The sequence below is a fragment of the Ziziphus jujuba genome, chromosome 6 (genome assembly GCF_031755915.1).
Source record: "Ziziphus jujuba cultivar Dongzao chromosome 6, ASM3175591v1".
NCBI lineage: Eukaryota > Viridiplantae > Streptophyta > Magnoliopsida > Rosales > Rhamnaceae > Ziziphus > Ziziphus jujuba.
In genome coordinates, this window is record NC_083384.1 from 30,348,184 (window position 1) to 30,367,875 (window position 19,692).

At 33.5% G+C, this 19,692-nt stretch overlaps 1 protein-coding gene and 1 long non-coding RNA gene across 2 annotated transcripts; both read right to left on the reverse strand.

Moving 5' to 3' along the window:
- Positions 1 to 9,947: 9,947 nt before the first annotated feature.
- LOC125419198 (uncharacterized) lies at positions 9,948 to 12,431 on the reverse strand. The gene is made up of 3 exons (XR_007238198.2): positions 12,056 to 12,431; positions 11,699 to 11,786; positions 9,948 to 11,619 (listed from the first exon to the last, which is right to left on the reverse strand). It is a non-coding gene; the product is annotated as an uncharacterized LOC125419198 (long non-coding RNA).
- A 1,071-nt stretch (positions 12,432 to 13,502) lies between these two features.
- Positions 13,503 to 18,533, reverse strand: LOC107424054 (disease resistance-like protein DSC1). Its single transcript, XM_048464661.2, has 6 exons — positions 18,274 to 18,533; positions 17,699 to 18,192; positions 16,210 to 17,323; positions 15,726 to 16,037; positions 14,575 to 15,636; positions 13,503 to 14,490 (listed from the first exon to the last, which is right to left on the reverse strand). The coding sequence occupies exons 2-6, from the start codon at positions 18,172 to 18,174 to the stop codon at positions 13,861 to 13,863; spliced, it is 3,594 nt and encodes a 1,197-aa protein (XP_048320618.2). The 5' UTR covers positions 18,175 to 18,192; positions 18,274 to 18,533; the 3' UTR covers positions 13,503 to 13,860.
- Between the last annotated feature and the right edge of the window lie 1,159 nt (positions 18,534 to 19,692).

Consider the following 19,692-nt stretch of genomic DNA (forward strand, 5'->3'; position numbering starts at 1 on the left):
GTATCGCACACTGGTACTCGTTTGGTGAACATCCCCACATCATATTCAAGTTGGGCATGCTGCCACAACTAACCACGCTCCATGCAAGAACGCCCCCTTCACAGTAGCATCGGGGTTCTACGGATCCAAGCATCACCAACCAATACCATCCGTTCCTCGGTTCGCCTATTGCAGGACAAACCTGTCTCTGATACCACTTGTCACGGTCCTACAGTTTATGCAGCGGAATAGACCGTGCGGCGCCAAGACTCTCCAGTCATGGCCAGCCTTTTCACTATCCGAGTTCATATATCGACCCATCTGATACCAATTGTATGCTCATGAGGTTCCCATAGTCGTCATGGCTCATGTCGCTCAGCAAGCTAGCCCGATGGCCTTGCGCCCACTCGGTAGCTTGTTACTCAATCTTGTGCCAAGATCTAGCCAGCAACCCATCTCTTCACTCGGGCCTTGGTCCATGCACATCTCGAATAGCATCCGACCCTAGAGCATGCACACCAGCATCATGCCAACATGCCCTCAGGGTAGCAACACAAGGTTGGAAGCCCACATATGAATGTCACCCGATGGCACGGTGTCGCCCCGTCCGTGCCTATTTAGCTTCCGACCCTCTTGAGCGAGGCAGAACCCGAGCCCCCGCTCATTGGCACATTTGCCACAACCTTGTAACAAAGGCCTACGTGTGTTCTTGGCATAGCCGATAGAAAACGGCATAGCGAATGCTACACTTAGCCTCTGACACAGGAGTGACGCGCAATACCAGCTCATAGCGCCTACCGGTACTGTCCTCGGGACTCCCTGTCCCTCGGAAACATAAGACCACCTCCGTGGCACTTTATGTCCGCCCCATGGCTTGCCGTCGCCCATGGGAGGCTCGCTTAGCCCAAGCTCGAAGCCGGAGCCGGGGGCCGTGGAGAGCCAACACGGACCACCCCCCTAAAGAGCTTATTGAGCCATTTCCTTTCTGGCACCCATAGATATCACTTTGTGCGAGGAATCATAATGGGGTTTTCTCTAGCAAACCTTCACATCTTGGCTTGCCATTCGATATGCACCATCCTAGTGACATTCTTAAGAACTTCCCACGGCCCGGGATCGAAGATCCCGACCTTCAAATATTTACGAAAATGCCACTAAGCCATTCTAAAGGTGCGGACCGTTACACTACGCTACCTACGCTGGGTTCGAGTCTAAGGGGGGCAAGGGGTGCCTGGGGGCAAATTAAAAAAAAATTGGTACAGTCGTAATCACTAAGCTAGTACTGCCAGTGCTGGGGGGGCAGAATACTAACATGATTCGATGGGATTTATAAAATCTCGAAGGCTAAATCCTTAAACTCAAAAACATGACTTTCTTTGTCTTTGGTGATAGTTTTCTTCTTAGCTGATCCTCTCTGTATTTAATGTCTGTGGCATTGGGTTTCTTACGTTCAAGTCTCTCATCCACAGAAACTTTTTGAAGAAAGCAAGAAAAAAGAGTTCAATATTTCTAGATAATGAAGGAGAGAAAGAGATCAGATAAATGGGATTTGAAGAATGGAGGTGAGGAGGGTGAAGGTGTTGTTCAACTTTGTTAATTATTTTTCTAAATAAGACTATTTGGAATAAAGTCTAAGAATACTCGAGTTTTTGAAAGAAAAACTTGTCCAAAAGTACAAAATAGAAAAAACTCATGTTCTAGCTAGGCGTTGTTAAAATGGACCTTAAGCTAAGATTAACAAAACCTGTATATATTAAAATAGTCAATAAGATCTCTGTTTTCTATGGGGAGATTGACAGATGCAGAGTATGCGCCCTCAAGAAGTAGAAAGGAAGTTGATGATAGACTAACTCAGTTCTCCTTAAGGCAGAGAAGAAAAAGTAGCATAAAACTCAACTTTGTCTTGCCTCATCATTCTCATAAGATTTCGACTATTGTTAAGTTTAGGTTCATTAGAAACAATATTAGTTAGACAACTAGTTTTTGATGCATATTAAAAGTTACTATTACCTTAAAAAAAATTTAAAAAAATTAAGCTCTTCACAAATGGATCAAGCTATGTAAGCTAGCTAACACAAGAGATAATTTGCTCTGGCTCTTCTCAATATATGGTCGGATACTCCAAAACAGATCAAGTAATGGACTTGAGAAATTGAATTAGAAACCGTGATCGAAGTCAAACAATTCAAATCATATTAACTTACTGATCAAGATTCAAACTGATATCATAGATATGATTTTGCAGGGTGTTGATGATCTGCATTTTTGTCTCAAGACCTTTCTCTTGTTATGATTTCTGTTTAATTGGTACAAAAGGAAAGCTAATGAAATGATGAATATGCTGAGGCTGGAGATTGTTGCCTAAATGTGCTCATCCTCATAGCATGTTTCACGGGCAAATTTTGAAGAATCTGATCGTTTTGAAGATCTTGTAATAATGAACTTGGCTTTTATTAAGGGGTCTGTTATCTAAGGCATTCTTTCCTTGGGAAACTGAGAACTTCTAGGATATGAAAGAAACAAGAAGGAAAACAATGAATAACAAAATCCCACAATCTGAAGGATTAAGGGAAGTTTAAAAGCCTATAGGATAGGACCACTTACTCCATATTCAGTGACATGCTTTAGATTTAAATCTCTATCAAGCATTAGTTAAAACCTGTAAAAACTATATATAGAAAATCACTTGGAGGACTCATACATATTAATAATTAAGGGCAGAGACATAGCTTCCTACCCAGTTCATGTATATTCCAGATGAGAGACCCAAATAAACCGACTACAACAAAAGCTTTGTCGGAGCCCATTACTAATAAAATGCAACATAGCAATCTATTACTAAATCAGTTATATATAGACATGAATCACAGATAAGATTATAGTTAAAAATTTCTACTTCTGCTTATTTAGTACTATTAGTAACAAAAGTTGAAGAACATATACAGCTTAACTTCCCCAGAAATGACCATAAGCACCGCACCATTGCCATTGCTATGGAAAAAGAATACTTAAAACTTTTATTTGGCACATAAGAAAAACTTGAAAATGAAGCCACAAAACTTGCTTTCCAAGTATTAGAATCCATTTGCTTCAAAAACCAAAAACATTCCATGCTTTCACAACCATTAACAAAACCAGTCAAAGTGAAATAAGTCAAGATATAAAGTGTCCCCCACCATATTTTACAAAGAAAAGGTCTTTTGTGTGACTGACAGATGATTCTTCTGAAGAGGAACAGAGAACCTTTCCAAGGTACACGACCATTCATCTGAAGCTAAAGATTGTCTGCATAGCTCACACAGTACCTTCCTAGCCAGAAAAGAAAAATTCACATGCCAGATTGTGGTTAAACAAAATGAACAATATAATATATGCATGAAAAATCCATTAAAATACTTATTGTAACAATTAAATTCTTTTTTTTGTTTTTGTTTCTTTTTAACTTCTACAAATTAAGTTGCAAAGAAAATAAATAATTTTAAATTGGCTTACCTTAAGCAATCACAGAATATGCTTCGTTGTCTTTGAATTAGAATTGGGATTTTCTTCCTCCTCATTCATCAGACACAACAACTTTAGATTACCCGGTTTCATGATCATATTCATCGCTGCATCATGGAATTGTTGTATTCTTTGGTTTGTGAGCGTCCAATTGTTCTGCAACTTGCAAACAGGGACATACATAAACCATCAGAATCTCTTAGATTCAATGGTAGGATGCCATTCAACATCTTCTTCATCTTGAAAGCCATAATATTCATCAAAGTATCTCTAATTTTTCTTTTAGCCTCAATTCCACTTGCTTCACAATATTCATTATTTCCACTTTTAGTTTCTGCTTCAAAGCTCTCTAAATCTGCTATATATACAAAGCGAATACCAAACTTCTTAATCTGGCCATACTCACTTCCCAAGTTTTTGACTTTGTCCATTACTCTAAAATCACAGTTGTAGGGCAAGACATGCAAAGAAGCCTCAGTACTGCAAGTAGATGGCCAATTTAGTCCAACCATTTTTTCTGATCTTTGCAACCTGGGTTTTGGAACGTACCACATGAGCAGGTGATCTGAACTAACCTCACTTTCCCGAACAGCCCTAGAATCATCATATTCATGCAGATGATCATCATCCATGGTTTTGAAATTGAGTTTGCAATCAATACCAAGAGATATATTAGGGTCAATTTTATTTTGATCAAGAACAACGCAGAAAGCCAAACCCAAGAAGTTCCAATCATTCCAATTTGGGTCAAGCATAATTTTGATTGAAGTCCCACACTTTTGTTGGTTAAACCACTTTGGAATTTCATCTCCTGGATATCGAAATTCATGAGAATTTTTTCCCCGCATCATGAATATGAGAAATTAATCAACTTGCTGAAAAATTATAAACATCTCATATCCTGTTAAACAGAAAAGGAAGGTAAATGGACATACACTCGCCCCAGACCTGATACGGTATAGAATTTTAAGTGCAGCACGATCGGCAAGTATGCCGTTGAGTGTGTTCTAATCCAATTTTTCACAACCATAAAAGTCAATATCTCGATAGAACCAATGATGGTGAATGATTTTCATATTGTGTAATAGTGGAGCCCTCCAAGTTGATATGTTCTCCAGTGTCTTGCAGTAATTTGCAAACATAGGAAGAAGTTTCTTCAATAGAATTGATAATTACAGAAGTCAAATACAATATGTATTTCAGATGTCACTACCAATGTTTATGTCCTTCAGAGATTTTCATACTTGAACAATTTTTTGTTTGATTAATGTTATATTGTAGAAGCTCTCAAGTAAGGAATCCGAGTTGAGCCAAAGAACTCGATCTTATTCAAAACTCTTGGACTCTACGATTATGAGCATGCATTGAGAGGTAATTCTACAATTTCTGCTTTCCCTCCATTAAATTTCTTATACCGTATATTCAACTTTAGAACTATGTATCTTGAATCTTAACTAGATTGATGGGCTTAGTATATTTTGTTAATGCACAAAATAAGTTAAATTTCAATCGCAATGGTGGCAGAGTAGAATTGTGGTGGAGGATCTAAATATCAATCATTTGACATTTTGTGTATAGGTGTACCTAAGTCATTTAATATTCTTTTTGAGATATCCTTTGTGAGCATGATGTTCTTTATCTTCAGAAATATTTTGAGAACGTTCTAAATCTTTTGAAAATATGTTTAGTATTTTCAATTTGTGAGAAAAACTAAGGGAGATTAGATTTTTTAATCCCAAAAAAAAAAGAAAAAAAGAAAAAAAAAAAAACATCCTTGTTACATGATCATGCTCTTAGAAGCCTCTGCTATTACTTTTTTTTTTTTTTTTTTAATTGGTAATGAAGCCTCTGCTATCTCTCTGACTTCAAAAGTATACAAATTTGGAGCATGTCTTAAATCTTTAAAAAAGTATGTTTAACTACGATATTTTCAATTTGAGCAAGCAGGCTAAATCCTTAAACTCAAGAGAACTTCCATCTTTGCACTTTGATTGCAGTAGAGTTGCTTCTTCTTTTGTCATCGCAACTTTTATCCGAATGCCCTGTTTCTCTTCTGCAGGATCTGCTAGTTCTTTTCATGTTTTAGGAGTACCTTGATTTTTATTTTTTTTCATTTTTATTTTAAAAAGTGCATATTAAAATGCACAATTTGATGGACGTTGGGTTTCTATTGTAGAGAGAAAGAGACCAATGAAAAAGGTAGATTGAAGCTGGTACATATAGTTCTGATAATAACTAATTATTTACCTATAGAATATATCAAATACATATAAAATATATTTATTTATAGAGTGATTAGGTTGGAAATTAATGCGACTTGCATGTGGAAGAAAGTCTATACGTTTTTGACTTTATTAAGATTTCCCTTCCATGTTACAGAGAGAACAAATAGACGTATAAAAATTGATATGTTGTAGTCTATTCAATTCCTGCCCCATTATTTCATCAAAATAAATAAAAATAGCTGCCATTTAATCAATTAATTACTGTCCTCTTTCTTTAAAAAATACAAATAAATTTATGTAATAATGAGTCTGAAAAATTAACAAATTAGGGAATTGGTAATTAATTTCTTTTGTGGACAATAATTAAGGTAAATGTTTATAGCTTTTATTTATATTTGTAACTTTTCTCTAATAACCCATCATATAATTCTTTAATTTGGTGATCTATACATATGATCAATATTTTTTCAAAGAGAAAGCACTCCCAATATTCTTTCTCTCAAACGCAGCCACCGTCGCATACTCATTATATGTTGTAACATCAGCGTTACGCTAGAGAAGTGGTGGAAAGAAAAGCCAAGAAGCCGTAACCATGACAAATCCAATGTTCAACGACCTTGATATCAATCTCGGTAACCAGAACTTTCGGGTCAAAGCCTATTTCAAACAAATCTCAACCACCAAACAAACCCTATGAATAACAGAGAACCAGATGACTTCCCACATTGGCTTCACATGCGCTAAATAGTAAAACATGATCTCATGTATGATCTCCGACACTATAAATGTTACCATGATCGCCAGAAGTGAAGCCCACTTTTGGTCGGTGACATGCACCAAGAGCTTTAACGATGGTTTGTAGACAGGGAGCCTTAGGATATTGCTGACCATGAGGTTCGATATCCTTGACCAAAAGTCCTGTAGTGCCATGGCGAGATATGGTTCATCGAACTATGGCTTCAGCTTAAGCCAGAGAAGGACTTGACACAGGGAAGCAATGATGGCTAAGCTGAGCTCAAATATCAAGTTTGTGTGAATAGAATGAATAACCAATATCAACTTCGAGGTGCATGTATTCAGCATAATGGCACGCAACGTTATAAAACCCCAAAACGAGACCTTTTGTCTCGTATTTCACAAGGGATTGATGATGTTGAGGTTTTATGGATGGTTTTGGAGGTGGGTTTTGATCCATTTTGATGGGTAAACAAGCACTCGCGATGAAACTCGGAGAGATATTGAATTTGAAATGTTATTGTTAGAAGATAAAGGGCCTTTATGGAAAGTGAAAATTAAGAGCTTGAAGTTGGCAAGACAAACTATGAAGAAAGCTGTGTTGCCTCCAAGATTGGCAGAGGAGAGTGTGAGAGGTAGGAAAAGGAAGAGGAATATAAATGGTAGTATGTCAAAGAGTCTACGAATAGTCATATGAAAACGTAGAGACATACTTTGCAAAAGTTGATCTTATTTGATCAGCTGGAAAAATGGTTGTGGTGATGAAAGTGGAAAAGATAGCTGCAAATCTGTACATGCTTAAATGAGAAACACAACAAGAATGAGAAGTATCTATAGCATTGGCAAGTTCTGCAGAAAAATCAATCATGATGTGGCATCGAAAGCTTGACCACATGTGAGAATGTGGTTTGAAGAATCTCACTAAACAAAAACTTCTTCCAGAGCTCAAAAAGGTTTCATTGCCCTTTTATGAGCATTGTTTTATTAGTAAGTAGTACAGATTAAAGTTTAGAAGTTCTAATGCTAAAAGCAAAGCTATCTTAGAGTTAATCCATTTCGATGTTTGGAAATCACTAGTTTTGTCTTTAGAAGGTACAAGATATTTCATAGCTTTTATTGATGATTATTCTTGAATATGTTAGATGTATCCAATCAAGAGGAAAGCATATATATTTTCAATTTTCAAAATATTCAAAGTGCGAAGGAAATGTGAATCTAAGAAGAAGATTAAATGTTTGAATGTGGACAATGGACAAGAATATACTGGTGAAGAATTTGATAGCTTCTGCAATAAGAAGGTATCAAAAGGAAGTTTACGATGGCATATACTCCATGAAAAAATGGAGTAGCAGAGTGAATAAATAGAACCTTATTGGAACGGACAAGAGTAATGTTGAGAGCTACAGGAATGGCCAAGTCATTTTGGGCAGAAGCAGCCAAGACCGCTTGTTATGTTATCAATCAACCACCATTAACCACAATTGATCTAAAAACGCTGATGGAGATGTGGACTTATAAGCTAGCTAATTACTCTCGTTTACATACATTTGAAAGTCCTATTTATGTTATGAACAACAGCCAAGAAATATCAAAGCTGAATCCAAAATTTAGAAAATGTATTTTCTTAGGATATGCTGATGGAGTTAAAGGGTACCGCCCGTGGAATTCTGCTACCCGGAAGATGATAATCAGCAGAGATGTGACATTTATAGAAGAAAAAATATAAGAAAACAAAAATGATAGCACTTCAAAAGAGAAACCAGAGACTATTATATTTTAAGTCAAAGAAAGCCAAGAACAAAAACTTCTAGATTCTTTTGCAATAGCATCGTAACACAAAGAACAGAAGCAAGCTGAGTTTGTAACTCCAAGTTTGACGGTCAACTAGGGAAAAAAGAGAACCAGCTTGGCACTCAGAATATATTAATGAAAAAATATTGCATATTGTCTTCTAACAGAATATGGAAAACTATCAACTTTCCAGGAGGCTATTGGTAACAAATGGCTATTGATAACAAATTTATCAATGCAAGAAAAAATTGAAGTTCTTCACAAAAACAAAACATGAGATCTTGTTCCACTACCACAAGGAAGGAAGGCTATTGGTAACAAATGGATTTATAACATCAAACAACATAGTAATGATCAAATGGAGCGGTATCATGCTAGATTGGTGGTGAAAGGATTTGCTAAGAAAAAATATATTATTTTAATGAGATATTCTCTCCTATTGTTCGACTTATAATATTTTACGTAATCTTGGTGATGTGTGCTACAATTAACTTGTATTTGGAGCAATTAGATGTGAAAATTATAGTTATTCATGGAAAACTTAAAGAAGAGATTTATATGCTCCAACTAAAAAGTTTTGAAGAAAAGGAAACGAAGAACTTGTTTTGTAGGTTGAACAAATCTCTATACAATCTTAAACAGGCATAGATATTGGTATAAGAAATTTAATTCTTTCATCATGAACCTTAGATAAAACAAACTTAATTCAAATCCTTGTACGTACTATAAAAGACTTGGTAATCATGATTTCATTATTTTGCTATGTATGTTGACATGTTGATAGCAGAGCCCAACAAAGATCACATTAAAGACTTGAAGACACAGTTAGTTAGGGAATTTGAAATGAAAAACTTAAAACCGACAAATAAGATTTTAGAAATGCAAATTTATCGAAACAGAAATAATAAAAAGATATAATTTTCTCAAAAAAATTATTTGAAAAGAATTTTACAACATTTCAACATGTAAAATTATAAATCAATTCTTAACCTCCTTCTTATTAATTTCATCATATTCACAAACATAAATCCTAGCAACGGAAAAAAATAAAATACAAAAGTCATAACAAAAGTAATTTTAAATAAAAAAATATATTGCAATAAAACCACTTTTTGACCATAAATGATGTTGACAAAGTCAAATTGGTAGTGCAGGTATTTATTGCTTTGCTGCAAGCTTCCTCTCCCTTTTACTAAGGCGGTGAACGTTGAAAATGCCGTTTCCATTCTTGGTGTGAGAAACATAGAAAGCAGAGAGGAAAAGAGCGAGTATTAGAGAAAGAATACAAAAATCTTTTCTAAATATTTGTGTTTTTTCTTTTGTAAAAAAGGTGTATATTTTTCTCTCATTATAAAAAATAAAATATTATCAACTGCTGTTCTTATTTAAAAAAAAAATTATTATATATTTTTTTATCATAATAATTGTCAATTATTTTATACGTACTTTATTCAAATATTTCACAAATAATTTTTTTTTAATTCTATTTCAACTGTAATTGTATATCCCATATTTTAATTTCCTAACAAATTAAACTCTTTCCTAGATGTGAAACCGAACTACGTTGGAAATTTATCCTATAAACTAGCAAACCAACGTGTAATTAAACTAGTTGCTGACTCGTGTAACGCAGCTGTGATTATAATAATCTGAAAAATATATTAGTTCACTGGAGCAAAAATGTCTCATCATCTTGTGTATTCCTCAATTTTCCTGGAGGTGGAAATCCCCAAAATTTGGGAAATATATATAATTAACATCCAAATTTTGAGGAGCTCACTGAAATTGATTTCCTTTTCTTTTTTTCTTTTTTTAAACAAATTCATTCTCTAATTATTAATTTACAATATTCTTTTCTTTATTTTTTCTTTGATTATCTAATTAACAATATTCTTAAGCATATATATATATATATGACAAAAAAAAGGCATATACAAATAAATATATATAGGTTATATAACTACTAAATTAATTAGACTAAGGAAATGTGAACGCTACTTTTCTTTTTCTAGTTTTGAAAAGAAATATGAACAATACTCAAATGATATTCCATCCAAGACCAATGCGGCTATGCCCATGCAGCTTTATTTAACATTTCATTTCACACCCTGGGCCCCTGTCCTTTTTAAATTAATTTGGAGGCACGGCTCATCGGCAATAAGTAACATATATATATATATATATATAAATACGAAGCCTATTTTTTAACCTTTTCTCAACGCAACATGCTGGTTGTGTGGGATTTGTTTATTGAGGCCCATATGACCTTTAATGAGCCTCTTTATTTTATGCATCAAGGTTATATTCAAATATCTAAGGCATCCCATATGGCCCCAGATTGGAATTTTAAAGTATTGACTGCCTATGGTTTAACACACAGTTTAAAATATGATCTATTTTACCTTAAAGTAAAATTCCATCATTAATGATCATTGAATTTTATCTTTTATGTATATAATGAAGCAATATATACATATGTATACACATATATGAATACATAATTAAAAATTTTCAAGTGGACTTGTTCTTTATCTGTATTCTGTACCACTTGTCAAATTCAACTATAATTAGGAGATGTGTGTAGGGCAAAAGAGTTATTTTGTTTATTATTATTCTTTTATCTATGTGAAGCTTGAAACAGGGGCGTGTTGGTTTTATATATAATTTATACCGTTGGGGTTTGATATGCTGGGATCCCCTCTAGGCTATTTAGTCAAAATGAATAATTTTCTCTCTTTTCCTTTCTTTTTTTTTTTTTTTTTTATATTATATTTTTGGTTCTTTTAATTTAAAAATTGTGTCTTATTGTCGTAGCATGAGTATATATGGTTGATAAATACGGATGCAAAACACAATTTTTTTTATTTTTTTATTTTATTTTGGGTGAAAAGCAAAAGATCTTTTCAATTGAGGAATTCTTAGAGAAATGATAAAGTGGTCGTCGCATGGTTAATTGCACTCTCTCACTGCAGTCTTCAGGGCATGCGAGTCTATTAGAAATTTATATTTTACAGTCCTATGATATGGCTTTACTTATAAATTTTTTTAAAGTCTCAATTATTAACTCCAAATCTAATATTATCTTCTTTAATTATTCTTCTTGCCTCTCCTATTTGCATTGTATGTATAGAAAAGCACTTGGAGAGTTCATACATCATTGTAATTAGCTAGTAATTAACCTCAAGGATTTGGTGGAGTCTGCTTACTTATGTATATTTTACGGAAAAATGACAGAAGCCCCCGAAAAAGGAGAAAAAAAAAAAAAAAAAAAAAAAAAAAAAAAACCCTCTTTGTTGAATCCCAGTAAGCAAACTAGTACCAAATCAGGCTATGCAATCGTAATATTGATTGCATCTCCTGCACAGAGAAAATCAGGAAAATTTGGCCCCTGTTTCATGAACTGGGAAATTAGTCAACTTTGCCAAAAAATTATAAAAATCGCAGCAAGGGAAGATAAATAGACATACATAAATATAGTTGTTCCAAATTTTATATGAGACAGAATTTTAATTACTGCACGATCAGCTAGCGAGTATATATGGTGTTGGGTGTAGTCTGATCCAATTATTCACAGCCATAATAAAAGTCAATATCATCACAGAAAAAAAAAAAAAAAAGAGAAAAAAAAAAGAAAAAAAAAGAAAAGAAAACTATCTCTAGAAAATAGCTATGCTTCGTCCACATGGTGTTTGGATGAAGTGATATACATAAAAGAAATGGACAGATTGTTATCCTCTCCTCATTTCTTTTATTGCATTCAATAATTTGCACTAGTTCATCAAGCACTATGGAGACCAAGGATAGTTTTCCGAGAAAATGATTACCAAGATTTTGCATTCCTTGATTGCTTTGCCAAGTGTGGTTGAAATTTCATCACCTTTCTCTAAGTTGATGATCAATGAAAGTTGAGATTTTATAAGCAGATAGAAGCTCCATAAATATAGCTCGCAAATTGATTGTCGGTGTCCTCACCTGTGAAACTGGGAAGCCCGCAATCAATTTGCTAGCTCGAAACATCATAGAAACATCTTATTAGCTTTTGCAGATTGCACATATAGGATTGATAAAATTAATGGTGAAGCATATCCTATAAACATCTTTATAACTGGAGGAGGTAATATAAAATTGAATATCCGGAATAATCTAGAATTGCTTAGGCTCAAAGTTAAAAACATGTGGCTGTAAAATAAAGTAAAAAAAAATTGGGTGGTTCTAGATCGATTGAAATCAGCCACAAGGTAAAGTCGGTTAAAGTAGATCATTTGAAGAAAAGCGACGTTACCATCCTATAAACACCACTTGCTGTTCACATGTGTACTGTGCTAACTAGACACTACTAAGCCAAGATTATCTAAATTTATATATATTGAAAATGGTCGAATGGTCAATAAGAACTCTGTTTTCTTTTTTGGGGAGATTGAGAGGGACAGAGTATTTTAGATGTAGTAGAAAGAAAGTGGATGACACTAATTGAATGAGCTCACTGAAATCTCTCCTGAATTCCTCCAAATTGAATCACTAAGAGTTTCTATGAGATTTGAACTTTTGTTAATAAGTTTAAGTTAGCAGCCAAAAATGCTGAGGTTATAAGTTATAACCTTATAAATTTTATAAGATTTGAACTTTTGTTAATAAGTTATATTAGAATCCAAAAAGAAGATCAGTAGTTTTCTATGCCATATTATGGCCCAAACTATATAAGTTAGCTCTCACACCAGTGACAATTAATAATTTAATGAATGTGGTATGTCAGTGTCACATATGTTTTCTTCTATTTCATGCTTTCTCTCTCCATTGCTCAAGTATATATATATATATATATATATGTTCGGAAAATGTTTAATTGGAAATTCAGACTCAGAACAACCTATGACTATGCCGAGACTCCTGATTGTTACTTTAGTTGTTTTAACATACAAATTATGAAGAATATGAGACCCTTCTGCTGATCTTGTACTAATGAAGGTTGGTTTTTATTGAGGGACTGTTTTATCCTAGGCATTCTTTGCAATAAGAAACTGGATACTTCAACGACACGGAAGAAACAATATTTTTTTATTTTATTAATACATTATTTTTAAAAACATTTCTCTGCAAATATATGTAAATGGCTCATAGACGTTATTAAAGAAATTCATATTGGTACACAAACAAATAATCCAATGTCAAAATAGGAAAAGAGAACTTCTCAAAACAGCATTCATTTGAAGCTACGCGCAGTAGTGTCTGGATAGCTCACGCCCATATTCTTCAAAGCCTGAAACTAAAAAAGACACTACAAAATTCACCAATATACATACATGAAAAATCCATCAAAATACATTTCATAACAAAATATTTTTATTTTCCCTCGGCGAGTATCACAAAATTTTCCTTTAAAAATTACCTTACATTTATTAACTTATTAGTTAATAACTTGCCACTAAAATACTACAAAATGCATGTTGTAAACAGTGTATATTAACTCCTATTAACATACGCGGAATATGCTTTGATTTTCTTATTCCTTATCCATCAGAGCCAACAATGATTTCATAAGTAGCAGCAAAGCATGTCTTGAAGTTGTATCATGGCAATGTTCTGTTTTTTCGGTTCCCCAATGTTCAATTGCTCTGCATTTTCAAGACTGTCACATAAGCTTAAGTTTCTTAGAATGTGATTCACCATCGTCTTCTACCTCAAGAGAGCCAACAGCTTCACTTCCACTTGATTCACAACATTCATTGAAGTTTCTCTTATTCTTTCTTTCGGTTTCTGCATCACATCTCTCCATGTCTTGTTTGTATACAAACCGAACCCCAAACTTCTTAATCTCGCCATACTCACTTTCATTGTTGTTGACATTGCCTAAAAATGGATAAACAGGACAGACATGGAAAGAGGCCTCAGTACTACAAGTAGAGGGCCAATCTAGTCCATTCATTTCTTTGCTAGATTCCAAAGACAGTCTTTCTACATACCAAATGAACACGTGATCTGAACTGAACTTGTTATACTTGTGGGACGAAGTATAATTATGATATTCGTAAAGACTACCATCATCGATGGTTTTGAAATTCAGTTTACAACTAGTATCTAACGTTGCATTTCTGTCAATTTTATTCCAATGAAAAACAATACAGAAAGCTAAAGCCAAGAAGTCACCGTCATTCCAATATGGAGGAAGCATAATATTATTGATTGAAGTCCCACAAGTTTGATGGTTGAACCACTCCGGAATTTCATCTCCTGGGTAGAAAAAACTGTGATAAGGTCTGACCTGTTTCATGAACATGGGAAATTAATCAACTTGCTCAAAAATTATAAACCATCTCGGCACATGAAGAGAAATATATATACATACCCTTCCAAATTTTATACGAGCCAGAATTTGAATTATTGCACGATGAGCTATCATGGTGTTGTGTGTATTCTGATCCAATTTTTCACATCCGTAAAAGTCAATATAATCATCAAAATACCTATCTACAATGTAATCGGCCAGATGGTGTAATAGTGGAGCCCTCCATTTTGAAATGTTCTCCAGTGATGTGCAGCCAATTGCAGACAAATCAAAACACAGCGATGGAAGCTCCGGTAAAGATTTCAATCTCTCACAATTATCCACCTGCAATTGGTGCAAAGACGGTGGAAGGGAAGGCAATTTTTGAATTTTTGAACAGAAGTGAAGCCCTATCGTCTCAAGGTTCCTTAAATTACATAGACTGTTGGGGAGAAACTCAAGATCCTTACAACTATCTATAAATAAATCTTCGAGGGATACTAGATTTTCAATGGACTCTGGCAACTCTTTAATCCCTGAGAAAGATAACAAAAGTTTTCTCAAGTGTTCCATGGGCTCCAAGATTTCTGGAAACGTTTTCAATTTCTCACAACCACGTAGATCTAATGATTCAAGAGAATTCAAATGACAAATGCTTGTTGGAAAACTTTTAAGTCTTTTACAATATGACAAATCTAATTTAACAAGACCCAACAGATACTCAATTGATGGGGGCACGGTTTCTATTGCTGTCTCACTCAAATCTAAATATCTTATATTGGGTGCAAACTTTTGAGAAATGTGAGCCTGAGATGAGTAGAGACATAAATTGCCTGTAAAACTTTGGATGCAACTTTTGAGATATGTGAAATCCTTCCAAAGATTCTTAACGCCTCCTAGCCTTGCAGCATCCAAGTATCCCTCTGTTCTCTTTGATATATCTTCAAGATCTCTGAGTTTGGAGCAGCCATTTAGATTTAGATAAGTAAGCTTCTCAAGATTTTGAAGAGATGAAAGAACCTGAACCAAACTTGTACACCCTTCAAGATTTATACTTTCCAGATCTGAAGACTGTGACAGATCTGGTAGTTGAATAAGGAACTTGGAATAACTGAGATCGATCCTTCTTAACACTGGAAGAGACTGTAACAGAAGGAGAAAAAAACGATTATGTTAATTAGTATGCAAGTTCATAGTATCTAATTATAGTACAGCATATGTATTAAGCATACCTTAACTTCATGATTGTCCCAAAGTTTTCGAACATGACTGCCACGTAGTACCAGTTCAACAAGATTTTCAGGAGAAAAATTTGATGGCAAAGATTTTAAAGGATACAAATCCCATTGAAGATATGTTAACTTATCAGGAAGATAAGAACCAAGACCTTGGGGGAGGTACAGTTTGAACTTATTACCAATATTGTCAGAACAAATTTTGAGAATTCGTAGATTATACATCTCTGAGAAGGTTGCATGGCACAATTTTATGTCTTTATGAATTTCAGACATGTTGAATGAGATGCCTTCAACCGCTGCAGTTCCCTGAAAATCAAATGTACATCAACATATTTAATGATACAATATAATTAAAGGATATCTATTAATGAAAATCAAAGGTACTTTTGTTTCTTGGAAATAATTTTGGATTTAGTGTTTATTTTACAAGAAAATGTCAGTCATTTTTAAAAGAAATCAATGGTGCATTAGCACTTACTGTATTTCTTTCCAAGACATGGCAAACATCTTCAACATCCCACAATCGACTACGTTTGCCAGGTTCTTTGTGTTCATCACAGACAATTGTCTTACCCACCTGCCGCAACAAATCGTGCATCCATAGCTCGTTGTCTTTACGACATTCAATCAAAGACTTTTCAATAAGAACAGTTAATCCTATTTTCACAAATGAATCACCCACATCTAACATGTTTTCTACATCATCTCTGGTAAAAGATTGATCAATTAGACATGCAATGTCAAGAAATAGATTTTGGACCCCTTTATCATCTAGTCCATCGTAACTGATTCTCAGAACATCTAAAATGTCCTTGTTAGGAATTTTTTTCAGTTTATTTAATGCACTTTCCCATTCATCTGTGCTTTTGGAATGCAAGAAAGAACCCAAGACTTTCAGAGCTAATGGATTTCCATCAGCATAGCTGGTCACATGGTTTAACAGCATTTCATAATCTTTTGGAGGAGAACTTTTTCCAAAAGCATGCAAATTGAAAAGCTCTAAAGATTCAATCTCATTCAACCCTTCAAGCTTGTAAATATCATCAGCTTCTTTTTTAATTAGCACTTGCCTGTTTCTAGTTGTGATAATGATTCTACTCCCAGGTGCAAAGTGATCATATCCCTCTACTAAGGCTTCTAATTTGATTGAACTATCCACATCATCTAGAACAATAAGGACCTTTTTACGGCAGAGTTTTTTACGAATAAAAGATGATGCTACAAATGGGGTATCCATCCTTAGAATAGATTCATCACTTAATAACTCAGACAGAAGTTTCTTTCTCAAATGATTTGGTCCATGTCTTAAATATTCTTCCCTAACATTCCAAAGAAAGCAGTAACTTTCAAATTGAAAATATGAAAATCTTTGAAATATGGCACTAGCAAGGGTTGTCTTGCCAATACCTGCCATTCCCCAGATACCTATAATGCGAATATCTTTTGTGCCAATGGATAATAGCAATTCAATTTTTTTGATATGCTTTTCAATTCCAATAAAACGTCCCTTGAAATGCTCATCCATCGATAGATATTTCGGCAATTTTAATGAAATGTCTTCAACAATTTTTTGAACTAATTTGTTTTCCGGCCTACAAATATAATCCAAAAAGATATGATTGTTAGAAAGATAAAACTGACATACATACGCACACACAAACATATATATATATATATATATACACACACACACATATAAAGTGTCTTATGTGAAAAAAGAAATGAAGCATCTTTAGTAGTATGTTTATTAATTTATTTGAATTAAGCAATTTATATATTTTTACTGTGGTTATGACAAATTTGAAAGGAAAGCAGAGTTTTTTTATTGACTGCATTTCATCATTATTATACTATTTTTATATCTTTTATCTTCTTAAGAAGGAATTTATAAATCTTTACTCTTTTTCTCTCATTTTCTCTCATTCACTTAGAGAGATGTAGTTAATGATTGTTGAATAGAAAGAAACCTGAAATCCTTCGAATCCAACCCGCATAGATTAGAGGCTTCTGTCAACGCAGCCTTCCACTGGTGCATCTTCTCCATTCTATCTTTGAAACGTTCTTCAAGTTCAGCAAATGAAGCTCCATAGCTCCCTCTCTGTTTTCGTACAACCGATGGATCTACGCCGTAGAAGATTGGCATAACAATCTGCCCTCTTGTTTTCTTGCATTCAAGTATATGCACAAGTTCATCCAAACACCATGTGGACGAAGAATAGTTTTCCGAGAAAATGATTACCGAAATCTTAGATTCTTCGATGGCGTTGCTAAGTGTGGGTGAAATTTCATCCCCTCTCTCAAGCTCGTGATCCATGAAAGTTAAGATCTGCTTTGCTGATAAAGCTGCGTAAAGATAGCTAGCGAATGTATTGCGCGTGTCCTCACCTCTGAAACTGAGAAACACGTCATACTTTTCTTCAAGAGAAAGAGAGGAAGAAGCCATTTCTCTTGCTATAACCAGCTGCAAAATCCACAAGTAAAAGAAAAATGTCAATGGGAAAATTAAAGTTTTCTTAGCTAGCTTTTTTGTATATTAACATACACTCAGAGATGACAGATCGAAGACTCTCCTCCTCGGTGAAGATGCACACCGAAAATAGTTATCAGAAAATAGTTACAGTACTTTACTACAAACTAGATCGGAGAAAAATATAATTGAGCTTAGCTTTCGCAAAGAAGACCAACTTTTGTACTACAGGTTGACACGGTCACGCGGTTCTGATTATAATAAAATGAAAAGTGGAGCCCAAGGCAGATCAGACGAAAATTATACATTTCCACTATTTATTTATTCATTTATTTATTTTTAAGGTTATATGAACATGTAATACCATTGTGATTTGTTGGTTTAAACTTAATGTACAATACAAACGATAAAATAAATTACAAAACCAGACAAAGACCAGTTAATTTGGATAAAAATCTGAGGTTGTTAACGTTTTTAATTTTTATATAGTTTTTTTAATTGTATATAATTTATTTATTTTTTATTATTTGTTAATATTAGTTAATGATAATACAAATATGAAGGAAGAAAAAAAAAAAACTAAAAACTAATATTGTGATTGATTTTGTATTTATTTATTTTTAGTTAATAAAGATATCTAACTGTTATTAACCAATATAAATAATAATAATAATAATAAAATAAATAAACTACATATAATTTTTAAAAAATCAGATACGTTAATAAACAACACCTTAAGTTGACGTTTTATGGTGTCTGTGCCAATTGTTTAATACATAATCAATATCTGCAGTACTCATCAAAAAACTCAGAATCATAATTCCGGGGGCCAAGTCAGGAAAGTAGGTTAAGGCTCAAACGATAATTTATTATTTTTAAAAAATATAATATGGCATTATTTTCTATTAATTTAAATATTTACTAACACAAAAAAGTTGTTAATTTTATTTTACAATAAAATACCAAATCTTTTTTTTTTTTAAGGAAAAAATACCAGAAGCTCCTACAAATATTAAGTACATTAAAATTTTAACTATAATATTTTTTTGGAAACTAATATTGAGTAATAAATACATCAATATGAATAATTATAACTAATCACTTCTTGAAAGTTATTACACATAACTTAATATATATTTACAATATTATCTAATAATTAAATTAATTAAGTCTATAATTTAAATAATGTCTTTTATCAACAAAAAAGGAGATAATATCTTATATTTAACTAAAAGAGTTTATAATATAATGTATATAGATAAGTTAATTCTTTATTTGTTTGGGGGGGGCTAATTTTTTTCTTAATTATCTAAAAAATTAGTATATCTATTTTTAAAAAAAAAAATAAAAAGCTTAAAATACATTCTCTATTTTATTTTATCTATAATTTTTCTAAATCCATTATTTATTAGCTGTGTGCATAACAGCTGGATCAGAAAATGAAGCTATGACCAACTTTTCCTGTCTTTTTCCACGCGTTTCGAAATTTTTGCA

Bases quoted from the DNA above. Each gene is read 5' to 3' on its own strand.
- LOC107424054 (XM_048464661.2), bottom strand. From the start codon at position 18,174: ATGGCTTCTTCCTCTCTTTCTCTTGAAGAAAAGTATGACGTGTTTCTC. The intron at 17,324-17,698 runs GTTTCTTTCTAT...TTATATTTGTAG, and splicing joins TTGGATTCGAAGGATTTCAG to GCCGGAAAACAAATTAGTTC. The intron at 16,038-16,209 runs GTAAGTGCTAAT...TTTGATTTTCAG, and splicing joins ATGTCTTGGAAAGAAATACA to GGAACTGCAGCGGTTGAAGG.